General features: G+C 38.7%; 1 protein-coding gene across 1 annotated transcript in view; it reads right to left on the minus strand.

Annotated features, from left to right (window-relative positions):
* Positions 1 to 27614, minus strand: part of cfap74 (cilia and flagella associated protein 74) — a 525252-nt gene that overhangs the window by 276209 nt on the left and 221429 nt on the right. Inside the window, exons 16-17 of the mRNA XM_051931357.1 lie at positions 21556 to 21645; positions 11899 to 12072 (exon numbers count right to left, since the gene is read on the minus strand). Coding sequence (XP_051787317.1) covers positions 11899 to 12072; positions 21556 to 21645 — 264 coding nt within the window. The remainder of the gene's footprint in view (positions 1 to 11898; positions 12073 to 21555; positions 21646 to 27614) is intronic.

Here is a 27614-nt window from a genome sequence, read left to right on the forward strand (position 1 = left end):
CTCCTTCCACAATTCTGCATATTTTATAAATATCACCTTCCCCATTCAGTGTTTGGTAACAGAAAATGGCAAAAGCACGTGAAAAAGCAGAATTTCATCGAATGAGAAGTGGAGGCAAGGAAAAACATACTATTTGTTGGCTTAAGCAGTAGTAGTTTCTCTTACGTTGACAGGACACAGAATATATTACATTCATGATATTACAGTCCTCTGAACAACTTAAATACTAAGATGTATACTTAATATCATTTTCATGATGAAATAGATTAAAGCATGTATTAAACATAGGGGCATGGTGGCGCAATGGTAGCGATGAGATGGCACCCCATCCAGGGACTGTTCCTGCCTCATCCACGATGCTTGCTGGGACATGTGCAACCCTCTGTGAAATAATTTAATGCAGCAGTATTGTCTCTGCCAATTCCTGTATTTCCTTTTTTTTCTCCACGTAATCTTCATAGTACATGTTTAATTATTCCATCCATCTATCCATCCAGTCCCAGCAAGCATACAGCATGAGGCAGGACCAATCGCTACTGCTGTGCCACCGTGCCCGAGTATACATTATTTAAATGCATTTCATCTTAAAAATAATATCAGGAGCTCCAAGAAGATAGCTCTTAGAAATCTAAATCGACTTAGAAGCCAGTCATCATCATCTGTAAATAGGAGGCACTCTTTTCTATTAAATTGAATTGAATTTCTTTATTGTTATTGTATGGTAGAATGAGATTCAATAAGCAAATCCTCCATAAATTTATTTTCCTATAAAATGATAAAATAACAATAATAATTCAATAAATAAACAATGAAAAATATACAATATGAAAGCATAAGTACAATATACATGTATATATAGTGCAGACAGTGCAAATGGTTCATAAAGTGGCTCAGATTGTGCAATATTACAACTGTAGTGCAAATTTACAGAGAGGCCATTGTACTTATAAATACAAACAGCTCTACTTGGAGCACTTGATGGACTAATGAGTGTGTTTAAACCTCTTGGAATAGGGGAAAGTAGGGTGAAATGACACCTTTTATTGGCTAACTAAATAGATTACAAATGCAAGCTTTCGAGGCAGCTAAAGCCCCTTCATCAGGCAAGGTGTAGCTCTTGGAATGAAACGGTTTCTGAACCTTGAGGTCCCTGCAGTAAAGGCACTGAAGCATTTGATGAATGGGAGAAGTTCAAATAGACTGCGCATGGCTGAGGCTGCAGCATGTGCTAGAAATGTTCTCCAGAGCTATATGCTGTATCACGATAATCCTCTGCGCTCTCGACACAGCTTGCTGTAAAGCTTTCTGATCAGCTGCTGTACAGCTGCAATTCCAAAACTCCGATACAGTGGGTTAAAATACTCTGAGTGGTGCACTGAGAGTAACAATGTTAAAGCAGTTATAGTATTTGGAATAGCTTGGTCATTCTGTTGTCCATTATATTGTTGCAGGTTGATTAAAATCAGGTGCCTTAATTTTTTAAACAATATGCGGTTAATTTCAGTATATTTGGTAAAGCTGCGTCAGGGATGTGAATCTAAAAAAGAAAGGGAAACCACACTGGAACAGAAGCACTACTTTGATGCTGGGTGCTGCCAGTTTGCAAAACCAAGTGGAAACATGTATATGCACAGGGTAAAGCTGGCATGAGAATGTGAGTGGCTTTACACCAATTTTAGTTTTTATACATCACGATATGAGCGTGGAAATGGGTGTATACAACATTTTTGTGTGTACACTCAATTTATATACAAGGCCCCTGTTCCCTATGCAGTCTATGTAAAGTTTCTTTTGGAACCATGCAATCCTCCTAATTTCATCTCTTCAACCAGTGTGACTCCTTCTACTTCTGAACAGGACAAAGACTCCTTTGACTGCTCAAATTTCCATCCAATTATGGATTCAGTTATGACACTGCATTATTAGTTAAACATAACATTTAAACTTATTCATAAAGTAATCCATTTCATACCAGAGTGGTTTTATTTAATTTCACTTTAGATAGAGATGATATACTGTGTGCCACCTTATATACACAACTGATATTGCGCTGACCCTTTTGACATCACCTATCTACTGGCACATGCTGAAAAGGCTACTGATTGAATGGACATGATCCTTCAATGGAAGGTCTCAGGTTTGATGGGACTTGGAATAAATTTTATTACTATAATAAAAACACTTTACTCCTCTCCCCTGCAATCATTCTCACTTATTCAAATGCATCTCATTCCTTCAGAATTTTTACAGATGCTAGACAAGGATGTCCACTCTCTTCATTATGATCTAACCTCTCTTTTGAGGCCACCTAGTCACATTTTTTCTCCAGTTTCACTGATTATCTCCTATATTTATATATGGCATTCCCCTCAAAAATCTCCCTCTATGCCAAAAATGTTTTTCTTTTTATCAACAATGTCCCTTCTAAACCTCAATATAATCTTGAACTGTTTTACTCCTATGCAACTATTTCAGGATACAAAATTCTCTGTCTAGAAACCTCCCTTCTCCCACTGAACCACCTTTCACAGTATTTCATTCTCCTATCTTCTGTTCTAACTCCTTTAAATATTTAGACAGTACATTTTTAAAACTAGGATCAGGACCCTGTTATTACTATGTTTAAGACTTAACATTAAGTTTTCACTTCTTCTTGGTATCATCATCTGCTGTATTTCCATCCTGCCTAGCTGTCTTGAAAATATTGTGCCCCATTTAAATTTCATAGCTTCTGTCCTCCCTCTCACTTCACTTTCAACTTCTACTAAAAAAAAACAGCGTTCTCTTTGTTCACTGAATTTGAATCTGGTTACACACCTGTAATTTACCCTCACTTCATTTCAGCATCTTGAAATGAAAGGCCATCCATTTTTATGTGGGCCATCTCATTCTCAGTGCTGATAAGATTTGGTAATGGGTGGAGGATCCATTAGGTCCAAGCACCAAGTGACTTTTATACATTTCAATTTTTCAGTATGGGTATTTCCAAATAGATGGTCACTCTGCTTTAATTCCAATTTGGACCCACCTGTGCTGTACATCCTTAGGTGAAGTCTTTGAAGACTAAGGGATCTGGATATTCCAATTTTAAAAGTATTGCTTCTTTAGTGAAAAATCCTAACCAGTAGCAAACTCAGTTCCAAATTTCCCATTATTTCTATGCAGGCCATCTTACAACCAATTTGCTGTGGGACTCTCCTTTGACCACCTGATTTGGCGCTGTTAATACAGTTTTCCAGGTACATGTTCATTCTGCCAGTCTCTGTTTTTTTAATTTCTCTTATCAGTTTTGACCACCATTATCCCTGTCTCTTCCTACATTCATCTCTCTCCAACAACTATTGGATCTCAGATTTTTTTCCCTGGAAACAATTGCAGATAAATTATTACTTATTAAATTAATGATCATTATGGTCATTTATTTGAAGTCTGATCGTATGAAAATTTTATTCCAATAAAATAAACAAAAATTTTATTTCAATAAGATCTTAGCATGGAACATTCCCAAAACAGATGACCCAATGAAATACAGTAAGTACCACACAAAAGTATTTGAAGTTAGAGTCTTAACCCAGATACATTCAGAATAATCTTTAATTAAACTATACCAAACATATGTGGGGTACACTTTATCAGCAGTTACATTACTTTTGCCTGAATATTACATATTGATAGCTGACTTCCATTATTTTTTCACACTATATAGTATTTTGAAGAAATGCCAGAGAAGCCACACCTACTCAGACTGTAAATAAGCAGTATGAAAAGAAGCATGATGGCAGCAACAGCAACAAAATCCTTAATAGGTACGAACAAATTGAACTCTTTTTATAAACAGGAAACTGAGACCATCATATTAACAGAATAAAGTTAAATAAAGAAACACTGAAAACAGGTGTTATATGAATGTTGTTACAATATTGAGATGAATTGTCACTTTATCTGTTTAAACTGTATAAATTCATTTCTTTTCTGTAAGCATGCAGAGCTGAGCCAGATTTAGCACAGAGTGTCAGTATTCAGAATTGCTGGGCCAAGCATTAGGATAAGACAAACAGGGACAGCTGGAGGACTGTCGCCAGCCTGAAGGAGAACGGTGTGTTATAAAAGCCTACTGTCTGATGTCAGCTAAAAGTTTGTACCCTTGTTTGGAAATGGGCTCTGTGCCATCTGGGGGCTTGCACGTGGAGAAATACTATAAAGCATCTTGGAGGATTGCCAGCCATTGGGAGACTTGACGCCCGGACTACAGGAGACTATGTCGACTTGGTCTGAGAAATCCTTCCAAACGCTGTGACGATGACTGCAAACTCCATACGCAAGGTCCCCACCCTTGGACTGAGTACTGCGGTGTGTCTTCCCCGTTAATTATGCAGCGTAAGCCGTTATTAAAGAGCTAGAATTATCCTAACTTGTCTTGTAAGCTTGTAACCGCCATTGCATGCTGAGTGGGGTAATACCATTTTAATTTATAATTCAGGTTAATTAAAACGCCGCAATATAAAAGAACACATTTCCAGAGAGCTAATACCTCTCTTCAGGAAACAACAGGACAAGAAAATTTTATGATTCATAAAATTGTTATTTAATGAGATTTACAGCCCAACTACATTTAGTCCTGTAACCAGTTGGCTTTTCTACAAAAATAGAAATTAAATATCCAGCAAACAGAATTGTCAAGTTTACATAGACATTTTATCTTTTGTTTCTTAAGTTCTTATTCATAATAACATTCTCAAAATATCACTATAGATGATTTACCATTTTGAGTAGTGAGCTGCTCTTATTGTTAATATTATACAATAAAAACATACATTTGATTTGTGTCAGTAACTGCCGGTGTAAATTTATAGTACTTGTAAGAGGACCTGCTCAGAGGACGCATCAAGTGAACGCTCAGAACGCGTGGCGGCCATGATGCGGGCGCGTACGCGTTCTGAGCGTGAAGTATAAATGAGCCTTAAAAGTTAGCGTTTTTTTTTTTCACTTTTATTCTCTCAGTCACGGTCACGATATAACACCCACTTTTTATCTGAAACTAGGAATAACTGTAGATGTGAGTGCTGTTTTGAGACAATGGAACTGGAAATTCTCTGATCTGGAGGGACAAAAGCTGACACACAAACGCTGGTGAATCTGCCTTTTTCATATCTCACCAAGTGTTCTGGCTCACGCTGAATTAGTATGCACCTTATGGTCCATGATGTCAAAGCCGCACTGACAAAAAAAAACAGAGACATATGTATATATGATAGTTTGAATAACTCATTTTATGACCTGTATAGTACATTTCGGAAAACATTGTGGCACTGATGCAACTTTACTCATATTATTCATATTCATTCACACGCCTTCTTGCGCTTGTAATCAGTGACCGTGTTTTTTTTTTGATCTTGCCAGTGTCCACTTTTGGGTGCATGAGAATGTTTCTTTTGTACTCCAGGACATGCAGAGGAAAGAATAGTACAGAGAGGTCAGTTCCGCGCTATATGCAATCATCAGATTCAAAGGTTAACAGCTCCCCCACACCCAAAGACCGTCCTTTCTACATTTACAACATGTGTACTTGCTGCAATGTACACACTTCTCTCTGTGCTGTGGTTACTATTACACTGAAGAGTCTTGGAACAGAAGCTTGTTAATGTTGCATCCTCTTTTGCTTTATCCATCGCCTTTTCTTGTAAGAAGTGACAATGAAGTTCCTCTGCAAGGTGAGCAAAGAACACTCTTCTTTTCTCAGTGGCCCCCGTGCATGCCTTGTACAGTACATGTGCATTGATCGCCGCCAAGTCAAGCGTGTTATAGCACACAGCAACCGGCCACCTGCATGCTCCTGCTTGCACTGAAAAAGCTCACGCCTTCTGGTGCACTATGTCAACGCAGCACCAGGCAAAAAAGAAAGAGACAAATAAATGTGACATTTTGAAGAAATCATTTTATGACCTGAATAATACCAATCAGAAAACATCATCGCACTAATGCAATATTATTTGAAAACAAACAGCGTCAGATCAGCTGTAAATGTATAGCATTTCTAAAAGTTAGCTTTATTTCAGTTTTATTCTCTCAGTCATGTTCACACTGTCCCTCGTGCTTCCCCCTTCTGATCTCACTCTAACTAACAGCACCAGTATAAATTCACACCCGATCTGATGCTGTTCGTTTTCAAATAATATTGCAATATAAACAGCACCAGAAAATACAGAAAATGTAAAAAGTTAAAAACCAAACTAAGCCATTGTAATCATTGACAAAAAGCCATTTTGAACAGATGGGTTTATGTTTACATTTGAAAGTTGAGAATGATTCAGTATTTCTAAGCTCAGTAGGTAATGAGTTCCAGAGCTTGGAAGTAGAATGACTGAATGTTCTGCTCCCAGTGGTGTTTACACGAGCGAGAGGGACGGTCAGGTGGATGGAGGAGGAGGAGGATCTAAGGTTACAGGTGGGAATGGCAACATGAAGAAGGTTGGAGGGGCGAGGTTATGAATGGCCTTAAATGTTAATAGAAGAATTTTTAAATCAATTTGAAACTTAATTGGGAGCCAATGAAGCTGCTGCAAGACCGGAGTAATATGGTGAAAAGACGGGGTTCAAGTTATGGTATGAGCAGCAGAATTCTGGACCAGGTGAAGCTTATGGAGAGATTTATTAGCGAGACCAAAGAGGAGTAAATTGCAACAATCCAAACGAGAAGTAAGAAGACTGTGAACAAGGATGGCAGTGGTGTGGGGAATGAGGGAGGGGCGGATATGATTAATATTACGTAGGTGGAAGTAAACAGATGGGGTGACGTTATTAATGTGAGATTGGAAAGATGGAGTACTATTAAGGATGACACCCAGGCTCTTGACCTGAGGTGAAGGGGAAACAAAGGAGCTATCAATAACAAGTGAAAGATTATCAGCTTTGGATAATGTTGTTTTTGTACCAATGAGGAAACCCTTTAGTTTTGTCACTGTTTAACTTAAGAAAATTTGAAGAAAAATAGGATTTAACTTCAGCAATGCAGTCAATAAATGAAGATGGTGGAAAAAAGAGGTGGGTTTACTAGCAAGGTAGAGCTGGGTGTCATCAACATAACAGTGAAAATTAATGTTATATTTACAAATGATATTGCCAAGGAGAAGAAGGTAAATAATAAAAAGAAAAGACCCCAGGAGAGAACCCTGTGGCACACCTGAAATGGGTGGGTTGGGATGTGAAAGTTTTAAGATGAATGAACTGAGTGCGGCCTGAGAGGTAGGATCTGAACCAATCTAGTGGAGTGTGGGAAATGCCAATCAAAGATAATCTATTAAGGAGAGTGGTATGACAAATAGTATCAAAGGCCGCACTCAGGTCAAGGAGGATTGAGAATAGTAGTTAAACCAGAGTCCGCAGCCATAAGGAGGTTGTTAGCAATTTTAACAAGTGCGGTTTTGTACTGTGGAGAGGGCAAAAACCAGACTGGAACTCTTCATACAAATTATTATGAGATAAGTGGGAATGAAGTTGAAGCTACTATTTTTTCAAGAATTTTGGAGATGAAGGGCAGATTAGAAATTGGGAAAAAATTACTGAAGTTAGTAAGATTGGCACCAGGTTTTTTCAGTATTGGGGTTATTTCAGCAGTTTTAAAAGATGTAGGAACGGTACCCGTGGTGAGAGAAGAGTGAATTATAGCAGAAATAAGAGGGGCCAAAGAGGCTTTAACCAAAACTGTGGGAAGGGAGTCCAGCTGACAAGTAGATGGCTAAGATTTGCGGACAATATCTGAGATTTCTGAGAAGGAGGGAAGCTGGAAAGAGGAAAATGAGTGAATAGGTGGGGGAAGAAATGCTGAGATAATCTGGACCGAGATGCTGATGTATCCTCTGGATTAAAAAAGGACATAAGGGAATTACAAAAAGCAGTCAAGTAAAGGTGAGATGGTAAAGAGTCTGGAGGTTGTGTAATATTATTAAGTAATGAAAACAATGACTTGGTGTTGCCTTTATTAGAAGAAATTAACAGAGTGTAATAGTTGGATTTGGTTTGAGCTTATAATAAAGTACATAATTTCTATGCATCTCTTTGTGGACAAAGAGTCTAGTTTTTTATGTAACCGTTCAAGTTGCCTGCCCTTGGCTTTCAGAAGCTGAAGTTCAGGCATAAACATTGATTCCAGTGTTATAGTATGAGACCAATACTTCAAGAGTGGATAAATTATAAAAGTCCATGTGAGAATCAATTCTAGAGGAAAAAAAATCCAAGTTAATATTCTTAATATTACGGAAAGATATAAGACAGGGAAGCCTAGTAATAGAAAAAGTAAGTTTAGCATTAAATGAAAGGAGAAAATTATCAGTTATAGTGAGTTCATCTGCTGTAAGATCGAGAGGGACAACACCAGAGCAGCAGATCAGGTCCAAGATATGTCCTTCAGAATGGGTGGGAACATCAGTATACGGCTGGTATCCAAAACTCTCAAGGCAAGATAAAAAGTCTCTAGTGAAAAGGATATTGATATTGTCCATATGTATATTAAAATCCCCCAACAGAATTATATTTGAAGAAACTGTAGATAAATGGGTAAGAAAGGTAGCAAGGTCGTTCAAAAAATCATTGTTTGATTTAGGGGGGCGGTAGATGGTTGCAATGATGGTAGGAATAGGCCCGGACAATTGAAACACAATAGATTCAAAAGAACTAACAGTAGGAGCAGACAACAGCAGGACTTTCCACTTCTCTCGATAAATTATCGTGAGACCTCCTCCCTGGCCAGAGGCACGGGGTTGACAAATGTAAACAAACCCCAGGGGGTTGGATTCATTAAGTTGAGAAAAGTCTTGAGGTTGTTGCCATGTCTCAGTTAAAAAGAGAAAGTCAAACTTACGATCAATGAGGAGATCTTGGATAAGATACCCCTTGTTTGTGAGTAAGCGGATGTTCAGTAGACAGCAACCATATCTGTCTTACGTGGAGGGTGCCGGAAGTTAGACCAGTAGGAGTTAATACCTTTCAAGGTGTCCACTCGGAATCTCCGGTGGGACCCAAGATGGATGTATCTCCGACGAGGGAGAAATATGACGTCCTGGTCGAAGTGCAGCACAGACAGCAGAGGGGTAGGCTGGTGGAGATGCAGTCGAAGAAGCTCAGCAGCTGAGTACTGGAGAAAGCCCATCGCAGGTTGGATAGCGAGCGACAGGAAAGAAAAGGCAAGGCCACAAGCAGCTCAGGTGTCCAGAAAACAAACTAGGTAAGTTTCGAAATGGGGTTACGCTGAAGCTAGTCCATACACAGCCATACAGAGAAATCAGCAATATCACCAACAAAATCACCAGTCTTAGTTAAAAAGTATCAGTCCAGTTACCGGCGAGCAGCAGCAACCAACCTCGCCAGTGTTCACTCAAACCGGAAAATAACTTCTGATTATGATTTAGATTTTTTTATTTGGTCCATTTTTTCAACACTATTTTTTATGGTAGTATTGTTGGTTCTTATTGCCAGGATCATCCTAGAGTGTGTGTGTCCTTAGAGGTCATGGCACTATCATTCACTATTTAACGAATCAGGTCCGACATGCTGAAATGGGTCGATCGCTACCACTCACCTTCCTAACTAAAAGGCAGCTGATAAACAGGATAGGCCATTATCGCACCCTGCGGAACACCACTATATGTCCCCTTTTGAAATGTTCAGCTCAAACAGACGAATGAAATATACACAGTATAAGAAAAAACAACCATAAGGCAACATCCGTAAGCAATGAGAAATATATTATACAAAAAAGAAGGTCAAGAAGGTGAAAAATACAGGTAGTCTCCAGAATACAGACATCCGACCTACGATTTATGAACGAGGACGCAGCTGCGACGCATGCGCCTCAGTAACTGCTGCTCCGTCATCTTCGGCCTGGGGACACTGCAAGCGGTAGCTAGACGGAGGCTGGAGGGGGGCGATTTCACTGCTCGCGCAGTGTAGTGTCCCTCGGGCAGCTCCCGGCGGCAAGCGGTGACCCGTGGTCCATAGTCACCGGAGCCACAACTATCGCTCGTGTGCAGGACGATGGTTCGCTGCCTGCCCACTATGCTGCCGCAGCTACTGCTCCTGACTGGACGCAGGCCAGATGGAGCAGAGGGGGGGCGTTTCACTGCCCATCCAGCACACACGGCTGATAATGCTGCAAGCGGTGACCCGGTTGTGGCTGAACGGGGCAGCGGGGGTAGCATTGTAGTGTGCCTCGGATGGCTGCCTGTTGAATTGGGGTTGGACGATTCACTACCCGCCTTTGGCCGCACCGTGTTCGTTCTTGGTGGGCGGACACTGCAGGCAGCATACTGTAGTGGAGGTGACTGTGAGGTGGGCTGGTGATGTACCGCCCCTCGCCGCCCCCATTCATTCTCAATAGTAAGACTGCTTGTACTGTTACGCACATAGCAGGAAGTTGTCTCTTGTCAGTACATCAGACGTGTTGATGGATGCCTTCCTGCTGTGATAACATGTACAGTGCTGTGCAGAAGAGCTCATCTTAACCTTTTGTCTTCACCCTTGAAGAATGTCTCTGAAACACAAATCTGATGCAAGTGCTGGTGATACAGTAAAGAAGAGAAAAACCAACACCATTGAAAATAAAGTAGAAATAATAAAAAGGTCAGAGAGAGGTGAAACTCCATCATTCATTGGCAGAGCATTTGGTTACAGTAGGTCAACAATAGCATTTATTAAAATAATGTGCCTGTTCCGAATTACATACAAATTCAATTTAAGTACAAACCTAAAGTCCCTATCTCTTACGTAACCCGGGGACTGCCTGTAGCCACAATCTCTTTCCTGCCCAACACCAACCCAAAATAAACCCTATACATGCAAATAAAAAAAAATACAATGGAAAAATTACATCCCCAGTCCCCTTCCAAATTTCACTCATAAGTCCAAAGTTCTAGCCAACTGTTAACAGCAGGTGAATAAAGTGTAGAATGCCAGATGACCCCTAAAAATTGAAGTCTTAACAGAAAAATGTTTTACAGTCAGTTGGCACCATTGCAAAAAACAAAACAAACAAAAAAAAATGTCTTTGTGAGCTCACCCGAATCTGCTAGTGATAATGGAATGCAACTTTTGCACTCCAGAAGTGAATCGCTGATCTCCTCCTAACAGACAGTTCTTTTTAGAGCTGCAGAACCTTGTCCCAGGTAGATGCTGATCTGTTTAGTTAGATCTTTTCCATATTATTGTATAAATTCTTAAGTTGTCCTCTCTCCTTTTCGAAAAATGGCATGGCTTATGCAAATTCTACCAGAAAAAAGAAACTGGATGTCCCTACCTTCCAGGGGGCCACTGTCAGTCACAGTCCATACGGGCTATCCTAATACCCACACAAACAAACCAGAGAGACAGCAGAAAACACCTTCTTTGTGTGTGGCAGTGCTACAACTACGCAATGGGATAAAAGGTCATTGAATGGTATATACTTTCTCATCTGACTACACACGTACCAAAACCCTTCAAACCTTTGGAAAAATTTCTTTGTTTTATTTGTCTGGTTTTTAAACTCTCTGCAATCCTTGTTGACTTTGATTTTCTCTTGTGAATCTTGGCCTTGGTTATTGATAGTTGTTTTCCTGACCCTTGCCTCAGTTTTTTGACTGTCTTATTCTTCTAGCCACTCTCTGAAACTTTGTGCTTGCTGGGCATAGCAACATGTACTGTAGATATACCATTCTCTTTCAGGTAACCACTGTTGGAAGACGCATTTACTAAGTTTACATACTGTAACTATTTAACAATTAGTATTTAAACCTTTACAGGCTAAAATAACCAAAAACAAGGGCATTTCCACATATACAGCATATATAAGAAAGTAGAAGACCCACCCACCTTTAAACAAACCATTAATAATATCTTTGTCAGTAATGAAAATGCTTTTAAACTTACCAGATCTCCCATAGTTGGTGGTTCAGTAAGAAGGTGAATAGCACCAGAACTTGATGTTGTCACTAAGTGAAACTGTGTTCCCAGTGCTCCACTGTTTGTTAGGGTAATGGTCCGAGAAATTGTCTCACCTATCACATTGGTCCCAAAGTCAATGAAGTTGATATCGACAGCAAGCTGTGAAGATGAACCATATAAAATATACTGTATTTTCTCTATTAAAGTAAAATAAAATACACACAAATCCATCAGATGAAGAGCTTACAGGTTTCATGTTTATCTTCTCCTTTGTACATAAAATGCAACAAATAACTTGGTTGACAAAAACAGTTAACAGAAATTGAATATATTGATCTACTAATACAATAAACAACAAATCAAAAGAGACTTTAAGCAAAAACACATTTGTCTCTTACATTTCATGGGTGGAACGTACAATAAAACATTTACTCTTCATTCTTTTCCCATAAAGACTAACACTCCCTCATTCCACTTCCAACAAATGCAATCTATATTTAGGCTAGCTTTGCCTAATACAACAAACATTAGTCATAAAATCAATGTAAAACTGTCAGCAAAGCAGACAGATTCTGGAAAACATTATGCTGCAATCAAAAATGATGTTTGAAAACCTCTGGAAAAACGTAATTTTTCACTGAAGCGGAATGGATTACAAAGTCACTTCTTCGTCTTAATCTTTTCTCACTTCTATGTGGGGTTGATGTGCATTATTAATCTTCTCCAAACAATTCGGTCCTGCACCTCCTCACCACTCAAGCCATTTTACTTCAGATCTTCTTTTACTTTATCCATCCACTTTCACATTGGCTCCCCTCACTTTCTCTTCCCCTATATTTCCATTCCATTCACTCTTTTGCCCACATATTCATTGTCTCTCCTCATCACATGTCCATACCACTTCAAACTGCTTTCCTGCACTTTCTTACTGTAGATATCTCTCTCTTTCATTGTCTCATTTCTTATTCTGCTCTTTTTTGTAACGCCACACATCCATCTCAACATCTTTTCTGCCACATCTAACTTTTTCTCCTGTGCTCCCTTTACTGGTCATGTCTTAGCTCCATGCATATTTCCTGTTCGTACCACTGTCTTAAAAAACATTACCATTAACCTTCACTTTAATTCTCTGATCACACAATGCTCCTGATACCTTCTTCCAATTGTTCCATATATACTGTACTCCATTGGTTACCTCTGCTTTTAGTTTTCCATCTCGGGCTATCACTAATCATCTTATATAATACGCTACCGTGGCTGTCCGTTTGTCTGTCCAGGATTTTAAATCACCTGTAGCTCGCAAACTGTTTGACCTATTGACCTGAAATTTGGTACACATATACTACGTGACCTTTACAGGCTGCTTTCGGGGTGATGATTTTTATTACTCCTTTTATTTTTATTTTATTGTAGAATCAACCCTCGGCAGTGCACAGCACGGTGGCCATGTGGCGCATGTGTACTGGCGCCGTTCTCATCCCTACCACCTTCTTCGTCACTTCCTCTACCTCTTCATATCTTAAATCATTCTTGAGGCAGATTGAACACTTAAGTGCCAGCTTAAGCGAAAAATTAAGAAAAACGTACTAAGTAATTGCAACACAAAAACTGACTTGATCGGTTTTAACCCAAAAACATGCCAACAGAAGAAGAGGGCCACTAGAGTGAAGAAAACAAGAGCTGCTCACGAAGCAGCAAGAGCATCAACCTCTGAGCAAACAAATGTTTAATGTACAGAGAAAGAGTATGAAAACTATAAGTGTATTCGCTGCACGTTATTGGGCAGTACGCCATTACTGGTCCTATATATTTACATGTATCCATTTTTATCAATAGCCGTCACTACAAGCTAACTTCCGAATCCTGATCAGGATTAAACCTCATATATTCTGTCATCTTTCTGTTTATCTTCAACCTATTTTCCAGGACCCTTCTTCATCTTCCAATTTCCTCTCCACTTTCTCTTTTCTGGTGCTACACAACAGAATGTCATGAGAAAAAGCATACACCAGAGCAGTTGGTCTTTTAACCCATGACTCAACACATCCATAACCAGATCAGCAAGGAAAGGACTTAATGAAGATCCCTGGTGCAGACCTAAAGTACTCTCACTCTCTCAGATGACTGCCTTTTATTTAAAACTTTCTCCCTAAACCTGTTGTTAAGCCCTTTCTCTTTTAATCTTAACCACTTCATCCTTGGTGCTTCTTGCTCTGGTTTTGTTCTCCTGCTGATTCTGATCTTCCAAGTCCATCACCACCACTTTGTGATGCACTATCACATTTTCCCCTTTTATGATCTTACAATTCTGTATTTCAGAATCAGAATCATTTTATTATTGCATGTGAAACATACCAGAATTGACTTTGGTTAGGCCCAAAAACATGGAATATAAGACAATACTAACTCAAGACAATACAATTTCAACCAACCATTAACCTGATACTGTGTAAACAACTATACAAATACAAGATGCTTGAACAAAAACATTTACAAACTTCAGTAGTACCATCAAATAAATAGTAGAACTATACAAAATAATATAGTATGAAGTATTTACGAATAGACAAACAGCACAGATACCAGTTATATGTTGTAAAAACAATTAGGAGTAACCCTAAGTTTATTAGGATCTGAATACTTTGAGGAAAGAAGCTGCGGAGATGGCGAGTAGTTTGGGTCTCAATAGAGTAGCATCTCCTCTGTGATGGATTAATTCAGTTTTACTCTCTCAGCTACGTTCATGTAGCAACGAACTTGCCTCTGTTCTCTGAGTTGATGTTGTTTATCTCCATTCTTTTCAAAAGAGCAGCGATGACCACAGTTGATGCTATAATTGATACCTGGTCAGAATTATTTGTTGTACTGGCAGTCAAAGATACGATACGAGGCATGCACCCCCTATCAGACTACCATACGGTATTTGTGCATTGACAACAAAGACACCCATGTAGAACGTGTAAAAAATGACAGATTTGCATGTGCATGTGCAATGCTACTCCTTATTTAGGAAAAGATCCCAGTCATCGCACAGGAGAAAGACTTTCCGAGACTGTGGTCATAAAGCCATTTCTGGACAAAGGTAGAACCGTAACAACAGACAACTTCTTCACATCACTTTCGCTGGCTAATGAACTGCTGCACTGCAACACATACACTGCTTGGCACCATAAAGTGGGACAGGAACTTCCACCTGCAGTTCAACTCATTTCAGTACGCATGCAATTCTCCACGTTAGTGTTTAGATCTGGCAGTGCCATGCTAACGGTGTATGCGCCCAAAAAGCAGAAATCTGTCTGTATTCCCAGTACCATGCACCATAATGCGGAGGTTAGGCAAGATCAGGAAAAAAAACAAACATATTCAAATGACAACTCATGTTCAAATGACATAGCGCTTTCAAATAATTGTGTTTTCATGCATGGATGTGTGTGTGCATGCATGAGAGAGGCAGTGACAGATTTGATATCATTCAAGTGGTTACTGGAATATAAAATAAACACTTTCACAAAGGTACAACAAAACACATGTGCTTTTATTCAAGAATAAAACCGATTAAAAAAAAAAATCAAGTAACAACAAGATACTAAAAAGACATGATTCACCAGCATTTGTGTGTCTGCTTATAGCCCTTCTGCAATATCTTTTACAGGTAGCAAAACTTTGCACCGGCTGTTACAGACTACAAAGCAAATGAATGTTTTTATTATATAATAGCAATAACAAGAAAAGCTCACTACTCAAAACAGAAAATGCGGGGAAGACCCGGGATCAAACCCACAGACCCTTGATTCAAAGGCAGCCATTCTTACCTGGGCTTTGGTTTTTATATATGGGCAGCAACATGTAAATTGAATAATTTCTTCTTCTTCTTCGGTTATATTTTTGAATAAAGGCGCACTTGTTTTGTTATACTTTTTGTGAAAGTGTTTATTTGATATTTGGACTTCACAGATTACACATTTCACATTTGTATTTTTTCATTATTACAACTTGAAAAAAATTTTTGTTTTAGTTATGTGTTCAACATTTCTTGCCTCGCATTTCCTGTCATCCTACATTTACCCAGATCGTTGTAGACACAGAAGACGCATGAAATGTATGTATTCCATATAACAATATATTATTTACCATATACAACTTGAGGTACCTCACACCCAGATAAACAGACTTGAGCTGGAAGAGCTTCAGCTGCATTGGTGGGAGGATGGAATAGCAGGCTGCTTGCTGAGGGACACATTTATAACTAACATGCCATCATTTAGGAACAGACTAAAATTTTGTAAGGGGTTATCTGTATCTAATACTTCTCTCTTGAGCCCCGGAGATCCAGTGAACAGCAGCTTTGAAAGTTGTTGAGCACATTCAATGCAAAACCGTCACGATGCTATGCTTCTCTAACACTTTAACCAGAATCTCCTGAGGAACTGTCACTGTTATCACACAGTAAAACGCTTTCTTCGTCACATGCTTTACGTGCCTGTATTCAGCTTGCTCTGTCGCTGCAAATTCTGCATCAACAACTGCTGTTTACTGGATGAAGATATGCGGGGGGCTCGTGGTGGATGACATTCTGTTTTAGTGTTAAAAGTTGCAAGGGTTAAAGACTAGCATCAGGAATATTTATTCAAAAATCAAATATGAAATTCTTATTCATATATTTTGATTCATTTTGGGACCCCTGCAGTCCGGGTTAGCCCTTGCATAAGTCCGGTTGTTACGAAAACTATAAGCGTTTTTAATAAATTATTTTATTTCAGTTACATTTTCAGCTACTTTAATAACATGGCAGTGCCAGATCTAAACACTAGTGTGGCGAATTGCTTGCGTACTAAAGTTACTATAGCTGTAGGTGGAAGTTCCCGTAACACTTTAAGGTGCCCAGCCAAGTTGCATAGTAGTGCAGCAGTCTATTAGCCAGTGAAAGCGCTGTGAAGAAGCTCTCTATTGTTACAGTTATGCCTTTGTCCAGTCTGATAGCAGTCATGGGATATCGTATCTTTGACTGCCAGTACAACAAATAATTCTGAGCAGGTGTCAACCACAGTACCAACTGTGGTCATCACTGCTCTTGTGCAAAGAATGGAGATAAACCACATCAACTCTGAGAGTGAGAGGCAAATTTGTTGTACCACATCAATGTCACTGAGAGAACAAAACTGAATAATAAAAAAAAAACGCTAAACTTTTACAAGTATTCAAAATCTGCACCGGGTACTACGGACTCAAATCAAATGTATGTTTTTTATTATATTATAGTAATAATAATAATAGCAGCTCACTACTCAAAATGCGGAGCACTGGGACTCAAACCGGCAACATTTTGGTTACAAGGCAGCAGTTCTTACCTCTGCACCATCCAAGAATACGTATTAACATTCTGTCAATTGACATGGATTTGTCACTCATTGACAGCAACGTGTAAATTGAATGATTTGGTTTTTTTTTTACTTTGGTTATATTCTTGAATAAAAGCATATATGTTTATTTGATATTTGGACTAAAGTCTTCACACATTATACACTTCATGTCATTGTTAGTGTAAGATAGAAAAAGATTCTGCTTTGGGTATGTGTTCAGCATTTCTTGCCTCGCATTTCCTTTCATCCTACACTTACTCAGATCTTTATTGACACAAAACTCACATGAAATGCATATGTTCCAAATGACAATATACTGTATTATTTACCCTATACAACTCCAGGCACCTCACATGCAGATAAAGGGCCTTGAGCTGGGAGAACTTTTTGCCCGAGTTGAGCTCCATTAAGGGGGGTGATGGAATAGCAGGCTGCTTGCTGCTTGTGCTGATTGACACATTTATAAAACAAAGACGCTGATGGAGAGGTGTGAAGAAATTTAAGCTGGCCCGGTATTATGACTTTTTTCGCAGGCTTCAGGGATTCTAGTGTTAAACAGTTAAAGAAAGAATAATCCCTGCCTGGCTTTTTTGATGATGGAGGTGATGTGCTTGTCCCATTTTAATGAATTAGTGAAAGTAGTCCCCAGGAATTTAAAGGGCTGAAAACAGACAAAGTCTGGACATTAATTTGCAAAGAAGGACAATGACTGACTTGTCAGCAGAAGTCAGTCCTCATTTCTACTGTCTTAATAGCATTTAGCTCCAAGTTGTTATAAGTATACCATTTTACAAGACGGCCCACCTCTCTTTGGTAGGAAGACACGTCATTATTAGTAATGAGACCCACTATGGTTGTGTCATCTGGAAACTTTAGGATTTTGACAGATTTGTAAATGAGTCTACAGTCATTTGTATAAAGTGAAAACAGGAGGGGTGAAAGAACACAGCCTTGGGGACAGCCTATGCTAATAGACAATGGATAAAACGGATACTGCTATCACAGACTGCTTCCTATCACCTAACTGGATTAGTTTACTCTGAAGAAACACTGGAATAATGGTATTGAAGGCTGAGTAGAAATCCACAAACAAGACCCTCACATAGGTGTTTGGCAAGTCCAGGTGCTGAAGAATGTAGTGCAGGCATACATTAATTGCATCCTCCACTGAGAGATTTGCCCTATATGCTAACTGAAGTGGATGAAGGAGAGGGTCAATGATAGACTTTAGGTAGGAAAACATGAGACGTTTGAATACTTTCATAACCACTGTGTTCAAAGCAATTTGCCTTGGTGAGCCATGGCTTGTTGTTGTTGTATCTTACAATGGTCTTCTTAGGGAGGCACACAGAAGGAGATGTAAGATGTCACAATATCCATATATTTATCTATGCTGCTACACCAGCCTTCCATGGATTTCCAATTTGTGGAGTCTAAACAGTCCCTCAGCCATCCAACAGCCTCAGGAGTCCAACTGCAGCTAATAGTCCTGGTGGGCTTTGACTCTTCCAGTTACTGTTTATAGCTTGGAACACATAACACATAATTGTGGCATAGTCAGAGTTGCCAAGATGAGCACGGGAGAAGTGGTGAAATGCCTCTAATGTTTTTTCTTCTTCCTGACTAACATCTTTAGCCGAGCTCGCCCTTGGTGTTGTAGCAGTTGCTGATTTCCCACAGGGGTCAGGCAAGGCCCCTGCATACTGCCTACAGGATATGCCCTAGTATTATCCAAGGCTGATTGGATTGATTCCATTATTAAGGTTTTGGCTAAAGTTTTACAGCTGGATGCCCTTACTGATGCTAACCCTCTCTATTTTTCTGGGCTTTGGAATGGCAGCAAGTTGAGTTGGTTGGTTCCACGGAGGTTACATTAGGCAGAGCTATATTGTCAAAATAGCAAAACATTTGGTGAAACACTCGATTTTCCCAACTATGGCCACTGTGCCAAATTAGATACACGGTGCAAAAATACTGTATTTAGTGAAATCACAGAGAACGCTATAACATCGTCTTCAAAGTACAGTTAAAATCAGTGTTTACAAGGACACCATCAGAAAGGAAATTTATAGCTGAGAACATATGTTTTTTCTTTCAGGTTGCCAAAATGCATCTGGGGGATCCGCAAGAGATATGCAACAGTTTCCTATGAACATAATGACTGAAAAGAGTTAACCATAAATTCTACAGTAAGAATTAAATAACAATAGTCAAGAATAGGGGTGGTAGTGTTATGATTTGTGTATATTTTGGGCCACGAGGAGCTGACAACTTGCATCATTCAAGGCAATATAAAACCATTCTATTCTGTATCTGAGGATTGTTTTAGTGAGTGGTAGTTATGTAATGTAATTAATTAATTATTAGGTAATTAGGTATTTATCCAAATGTATAAATACAATTACAGCACCAGACAGAACAGAAAAAGTTCACTAGGTCATTCTAAAACTGTGAATGTCTAGACCTAAATAATTTATGATACAGTAACAAAGCTTGAAAAAAAGAATCTCAAGCTTGAAAATACACATGTCACTGAGTTTCAAAAGTAATGCAAGGAGTAGTCAGTTAAAATTTCTGAACATCATTTGTGATAAACTAATGATTAAATCCAGGAAATATGAAATGATCACTGTCAAATGTGGTGTAAACTAGGGGCAAGAATCTAGACAGAAAGGAAACCTAGAATTGAATAAGTGTGCTAAAATAAAAAAAGTAATAAAACGTGTTATTGATAGTCCCTTGAATCTATTATTAGGATTTTGGCAGAATACTATTATGAAAAATACACAATAAATTACTTTGTTGCTGGTGTCCTGGATGTGACCTCAATCTTATTTGGATACATTGTTAGGTAAGTAAACTTTTACTATGCTAACACAGCATAAATAACTACAATTAGGATGTCTCTGGCCTTGCTTAGTGACGCCTTAGCAATTATAGGAGTCAGTGCAACATTTAATTAATATTTATGTAATTCTAGCTAATATTTCAGGGTGTACTGAAATAGTCTGAAACATGTACGATCCTGCAAGGTCCTAAATAACTTTGCATAGGTGTTCTCTAACTTTGAAAAGGTAAAGTTTTCTGTGGTTTTGTCATCAAAACAATGCTTTCAATCTCCTGTTATTATTTTACACATAACTGGACAAAAATAAGATGAAAGTGAATAATTAAGAGGTGCCTATACATGAGAGATAAAAGTTTACAGTGAAAAAGAGCACAGTAACAATTATAGCATTTACAATAGTAGTGGGCTGAAACGTTTGCACAGTATTGTATAGTTAACTACAACCGTAATATAGTATATGCCCTATGAAAGATTTCCTTTAAATATGCGCAGGGACTTACAGTATGTTGGGTTTTCTTTAAGTGCCAGTGACATTCATCACCTGCTTACCTGAAGTATTGGTGCCTTTTAAAATCACATAAAACAGTCTGTGAAATACGAGTTCTTACTGTTTGGAGTTTATTGCAGTTTATTGCCCAAATGTAAGCTGTTTTATGATCACTTTGGATATTCATTTTTGTTATAAATGTCAGATTGAACAATATGTTTGAAAAGGCAGTAATCAATAATGTGTAAAGACACTTGCATGATTATTTGAAAAGCAGCAAAATATCATTAAAGAAAAATAAACATTATTTTTAAAAATCCTTTGAAAAGAGATCCTCTTCAAATTTTATGAAAACAGAAAAATCTTTAGAAATAACTCAAATAGTTTGTTATTTTTTTTCAAATAAATTTAAAATTGAAACAACTATACATAAATATTTACACACAGCACCATGAAAAAAAGTCCTTTCTGGGACACACAAAGCACGTGTCAGTTGTATATACTGAAAAACAAATTTATTTGACATTGGCTTCAATTTAAAGACTGCTTACACATGCTGTATGTGCAAGTCTATTTTTTGTTTTACGGACCATACTAATGATTCTAACAAGTTTTTATTGCTATCAAACCTATATTCTACATAATATGACAGTTATTATATTATCATTATATTTATTGATGACAAGTTTAAAAATAAATAAAGGAATAGGAAAAAAAAGCATAATGAATAAAACAAATTAAAAAAAGTGTTGTACGAGTTGCACCTTTCATAGAAGAAGTGTCAACCAACATAAGCGTTACAATATAGTTTATAGAAATTACAGAATATGACATAAAGCTTGTGTATCCCCCCCCCCCCCCCCCCCCGACATTCTACTAACTCCCCGATCCACCTACACAGCTATAACATTGTCAAACAAAGTCCAATATAACATTTCAAAACCTACCTCGCATTTCTTTACGGTACATTTTACAGGAACAGTAAATGCACCTGTCTGTGCCAAAAAATTGACTTCTCCAAACATATCTTCATTAATCTAAAAGAAAAACAATGACAATTTAAGTAAGATTAATGAGCATCACAGGTAAATTAACAGTCACTAGCTATTATAAAAACCTGGCTGATGGCTATGAATCATAGACATATCAAATATCCGATCAAATCAATATTTCATTAGTGTGACAATGTTTTCTGATTGGTACTATTCAGGTCATAAAATGATTTCTTCGTAATGTCACATATATCTGTCTCTTTCTTTTTTGCCCGGTGCTGCGTTGACATCGTGCACCAGAAGGCGTAAGCAGGAGCACGCAGGTGGCCAGTTGCTTGTGCTATAACACGCTTAACTTGGCGGCGATCAACCCACATGTACTGTACAAGGCATGTACAGTAGGAAATAGGGGGCCACTGAGAAAAGAAGAGTGTTCTTTGCTCACCTAGCAGAAGAACTTCGTTGTCGCTTCTTACAAGAAAAGGTGATGGATAAAGCATAAGAGGGTGCAAAATAGACAAGCTTCTGTTCCAAGACTGCCGCTTCCCCCAGGAAAGCAAACTCAGTCAGTCAGTGTCAGGCACCACTTCTGTGTAATAGGAACCACAGCACAGAGAGAACTGTGTACATTGCAACAGGTATACATGTCGTAAACGTAGAAAGGATGGTCCTTGAGTGTGTGGGAACTGTTAACATTTGAATCTGATGATTGCATATAGTGCGGAACCGAACTCTGTACTATTCTTTCCTCTGTATATCCTGGAGTACAAAAGAAACAGTACTATGCACCAAAAAGTGGAGACTGCATGGGCAAGATCGAAAAAAACCAAAAAAAAACCACTGTCACTGATTACAAGCACAAGAAGGCATGCAAATGAATATGAATAATATGAATGATGTTGCATCAGTGCCACAATGTTTTCCCAAATGTACTATACAGGTCATAAAATGGGTTATTCCAAATATCATATATACCTATGTCTCTGTTTTTTTGTCAGTACGGCTTTGACATCATGGACCATAAGATGTATACTAATTCAGCATGAGCAGGAACACTCAATAAAACTGAATAAAAAAAATCAAGTTACAATGAGATAGGAAGAAGACAGATGCACCAGCGTTTGTGTGTCAGCTTTTATCCCTCCAGATCAGAGAATTTCCAATTGCATTGTTTCAAAACACCACTCACATCTACAGTTATTCCCAGTTTCAGATAAAAAGTAACCGCGTCAGATGTGGGGCGGGGGGCGGGTGTTGTATCGTGATCGTGACAGAGAGAATAAATGCGAAAAAAAAAAAAGCTAATTTTTACAAGTACTATAAATTTACAGACTCAAATCAAATGTATGTTTTTATTGTATAATATTAACAATATGAGCAGCTCAATACTCAAAACAGTAAATTAGCCGGGGAGCTGGTTTCGAAACTCACGACCTTTGGATTATACGTCGGCAGTTCTAACCACAGCACCAAGGAACCTGTCGTATTGTACTTGCACATTTTGTGAAAGTGTTTATTTGATATTTGTCCATCAGCTTTCACACATTATACAGTTCATATATTTGGTTCCCTCAATACAGCTAGGTGGGTTCTGCACACTGATTCAAGCCTAAGAGCCCAGTTCTTCCTAAGACACCATGATTTTCATCATGATCACACCTGTCAGAATACAGTAAAAAATATTTTCTGATTTTTGATATTTTTTCAGGCCTGCAAGTGGCAAAATTCTGCCTATAAATTGTATGTGTCCGAGATGGAATTAGAGATCAAAATGACTAGAAGCAAATAAAAAAGCCCAGCATGGAAGATTTTTGAATGCAGTATTGAAGGTATTAATTGTAAGCACATTATCTTGGTGTAGGATATGACATGTGCTGTAGACATTTAGAGTAAAAACCCTCAAACCTTAAAATTCACCTAAATTTCATCACAAATTGGGCCATTCCGAACAAGAAAAGGAAGGTATGAAACATGCCAAAAGTCTGTACAAATGACACAGAAATTGTTTTAAAAAATATAAAATTGTACAAAAGTGTTTATATTCAGTATCTGGTTTTGTTTATGCTTGTTTTTAACAGACAAAAACAAAACCAGAAAGTAAACCATGTAGTGTAGTAAGCTTTTAAACTCATATTATATCCAAAGCCATTAAGTGTACAGTTCTGTCTGAATATGACACAAAACTAAAATCCACAGTAGCTCTTTAACCATACCATAATTACTAAAACTGAAATTAATATACAGTAATCCCTCCTCCATCGCGGGGGTTGCGTTCCAGAGCCACCCGCGAAATAGGAAAATCCGCGAAGTAGAAACCATATGTTTATATGGTTATTTTTATATTGTCATGCTTGGGTCACAGATTTGCGCAGAAACACAGGAGGTTGTAGAGAGACAGGAACGTTATTCAAACACTGCAAACAAACATTTGTCTCTTTTTCAAAAGTTTAAACTGTGCTCCTTGACAAGACAGAGATGACAGTTCTGTCTCACAATTAAAAGAATGCAAACATATCTTCCTTTTCAAAGGAGTGCAAAGCAAGCAGTCAAAAAAAAAATCAATAGGGCTTTTTGGCTTTTAAGTATGCGAAGCACCGCCGGTACAAAGCTGTTGAAGGCGGCAGCTCACACCCCCTCTGTCAGGAGCAGGAAGAGAGAGAGAGAGAGCCACAGAAAATCAATACGTGCCCTTTGAGCTTTTAAGTATGCAAAGCTCCGTGCAGCCTGTCCTTCAGGAAGCAGCTGCATACAGCCCCCCTGCTCACACCCCCCTACGTCAGCGCAAGAGAGAGAGAGAGAGAGAGGAAGAGAGAAAGTAAGCTGGATAGCTTCTCAGCCATCTGCCAATGAAATCAACTGGGCAAACCAACTGAGGAAGCATGTACCAGAAATTAAAAGACCTATTGTCCGCAGAAACCCGCGAAGCAGCGAAAAATCCGCGATATATATTTAAATATGCTTACATATAAAATCCGCGATGGAGTGAAGCCGCGAAAGGCGAAGCGCGATATAGCGAGGGATCACTGTACATTAAAATAAAATAGAAATGTGTCTGTGAAATGAAAACTAAATTAAAACTAAAAATATATGATGAGGAAAACTATAGCTAAACTGAATTTCCAAATAAGATCAAAAATAATATAGAAATAAAAACTAATATAAAAAGACAAAACTACAATAACTTTGGAACAAAGAGGTGAAACACCTTTTAAAAGCATGTAAAAATAGATTTAAATCTTCGGAACCCATAGCCTACAGCAGGGCTATTCAATTACAAATTCAGTTGGGCCAGATTGTCAAACCAAGAAGGTTAGCTGGGCCAGTCATTTTAGCGGCAAAGCAGCTCGTAATGACAAATTTTAAAACCAACACAAACAAATTTATTGAAAAACATAAGGCTTATTCGTTGTTTCTCTTTTAACTTTGGTCAGTTTGCAGAGCAAAAGGTGCATACAAAAAGAGCTGAATTAACAGAATCTGAGGTAGCCCCTATTTTTTCCACTTACAAAAGAAAAAAAACTGACCTAGGCTACATATCTGACCTATCTGATCACAAAGTGCATAAAACAAAATAGTGCACAGTAGTAGGCTATTAGAAATAACATTGTTTCCTTTTGAAACAAAATAAACAACTTGCACACATTTGACCCAGGAACATCTCAAAGTGCATAAAATAAAAAGTGCACAGTATTCACAACTATAACAACACTGAGGGAACATATTTTAAATCACCATGTGTGATTAGGCATGCCTCTGTTACGCATCCCACATTATATTGATGTATTGTAGGCTACAGTTACCCTGCTGACTTAGTGGGAGAAGTGACATTATTTGTTTTGAACGAGAGCAGTGACTTTAGGCTCGTAAGTTGTCAATGCAATTTGAAGGCATTGGTGGAGAGTATGGTCAGTCAGGGAGCAACGAGAGTTGCTTTTTATGGAGTTCATGTGTGAAAAACTTGACTCACATGTATATGTTGATCCAAACATACTGAGCATGACGATTGCTACTTTCTTAAAGTTAGGGAACTGATGTGCGTTGACATCAGTCCAAAACATTGCAGGCCCGTTAGTGGAAAGCTCCTGTGCCATGGTTACAGATGACTGCATGTCAACAAGTTCGAGTGTGAATTTCCCCTCGTCAATGGAAGGGACCAGTTTCTTAGCTCTAGCGGATAAGTCCCCTTCTATTGCAACAGTGAACGGGTCTCTGACAAAAACGGCCAACTCTGTGGGCAGATGAAGTCCATCCAATCGACCAGCAAAGTTATTTTTCAACATCGCAATTCAATCTGTCATCACATCCGTGATTTGTGCGGGGGATGAGATGCATTTGCGGAGTAGGTCCAGTTTATCTTGGAATGCGCGCATCTGTTCCACAAGGTCGATGACAGTTTTGTCTCTGCCTTGTAGTCCCAAATTGAGATCGTTCAGGTGTTTGAATATGTCGCTCAGAAAGCAGGCATCGGCCATGAAGTTGTCGTCCAGTATGCGACTCAAGTGCGTTTCTGCCTTTTTTTGCTTGCTGCCGTGGAGGAAAGTTATGATCTCTTCTCTGAGACCGCAGAAACGCTCCAGTGCTTTGCCTTTGGACAGCCACCTCACGTCATTATGCAAAAGAAGGTCGTGGTGCTCAGCAGACATTTCTGACAGCAGCATGCGGAATAAGCGGTGTTGGAGGCTTGATGTGGAGCGAATAAAATTAATTATAGCCATAACGCTGTCCATTGTTGTTTTGAGCGCCCGCTTAGTTTTGCGCACAACACCGCCTGATGCACAATGCAGTGTAAGGAGATCAACTGAGGTGCAACAGCGGACCAACGTGCTGCCAAACCATTCACTTTCCCTGTCATGGACGGAGCCCCATCTGTCACAAGCATGCACACACGCTTCATATCCAGACCACTGTCTTTAAAAAAGGCGGAAATTTTCCCAAAGACTATATCGCCAGTTGTGTGTCCTTCTAACGGCAGTAGGCCGGGCAGCTCCTCTCGGAAGCATTTGCCATCAAAAAAACGGACATATATGCACAACTGAGCAGTATCAGTTTTGTCTGTGGACTCATCTACTGCTATAGACATAGTATCAGCTTTCATCAGGTCTCCTAACAGCGTTTCATACACATCTGCAGCAAGAATTTCAACCCTACGAATGTTTGAAGTATCTGACAGGGGTACGTTTTTTATAGCAGATACCATGCTCATTTTAATTTTATCGTCATTTATCACCTCATCCACGACAGCCAGCATACAGTCCTTCACAGTTTCAGAGTCTGTGAATGGCCTTTTCTTTTTTGCCAGTATCCAGGAAACACGAAGGGATGCTGCAGTAGCTCTCTCTTGGGCTGTGAATGACCGCACCATGGTAGTACTGCTCCAGTTGTAAGATGCAATCAAACTCTGCACTTTTGCAGCCCTCTCTTGAGATCCCTCTGGAAAATTGGTGCGAAAAGTGTGGTGTTTCTCAACATGATGCCTCCGCACATTGTAATCTTTAAATACTCCAATACAAATTAAACACATCGGTTTGGCGTTTGGATGTGGCGGTAAAATAAACAAGTATTTGTCAGTCCAGGCAGGGTTAAACTTACGGTTTTCATTGGCAATTTTACGTTTCAGTGTTGAGAAAGACATATTGATAGTAATCTAAGCTACTACTGGCACGCTCTGCATTGTTTGCGTGTTGCAGGCTACGTAATTTACGTAGGAATGCGGGTTTTTGGCGGGACCATAGACATAATAAATACTTTATATTTATATTAATTTACTATATATTTATATTAATATAATATATATATATATATATTATATTAAATTATATTAAATAACAATTTATGAATAATATATATTAATTTATTATCTATGGGCGGAACCACGGGCTGGGCCACTCGGAGGTTGATTCTGGGCCGCATGTGGCCCGCGGGCCGGCAATTGAATAGCCCTGGCCTACAGTGTTGCCAGATCAAACCTGAAAAAAAGGTATAAAAAACAGCAAAATAGCTACAGGAAACATGTG

Source organism: Erpetoichthys calabaricus, chromosome 8, assembly GCF_900747795.2.
Source record: "Erpetoichthys calabaricus chromosome 8, fErpCal1.3, whole genome shotgun sequence".
NCBI lineage: Eukaryota > Metazoa > Chordata > Cladistia > Polypteriformes > Polypteridae > Erpetoichthys > Erpetoichthys calabaricus.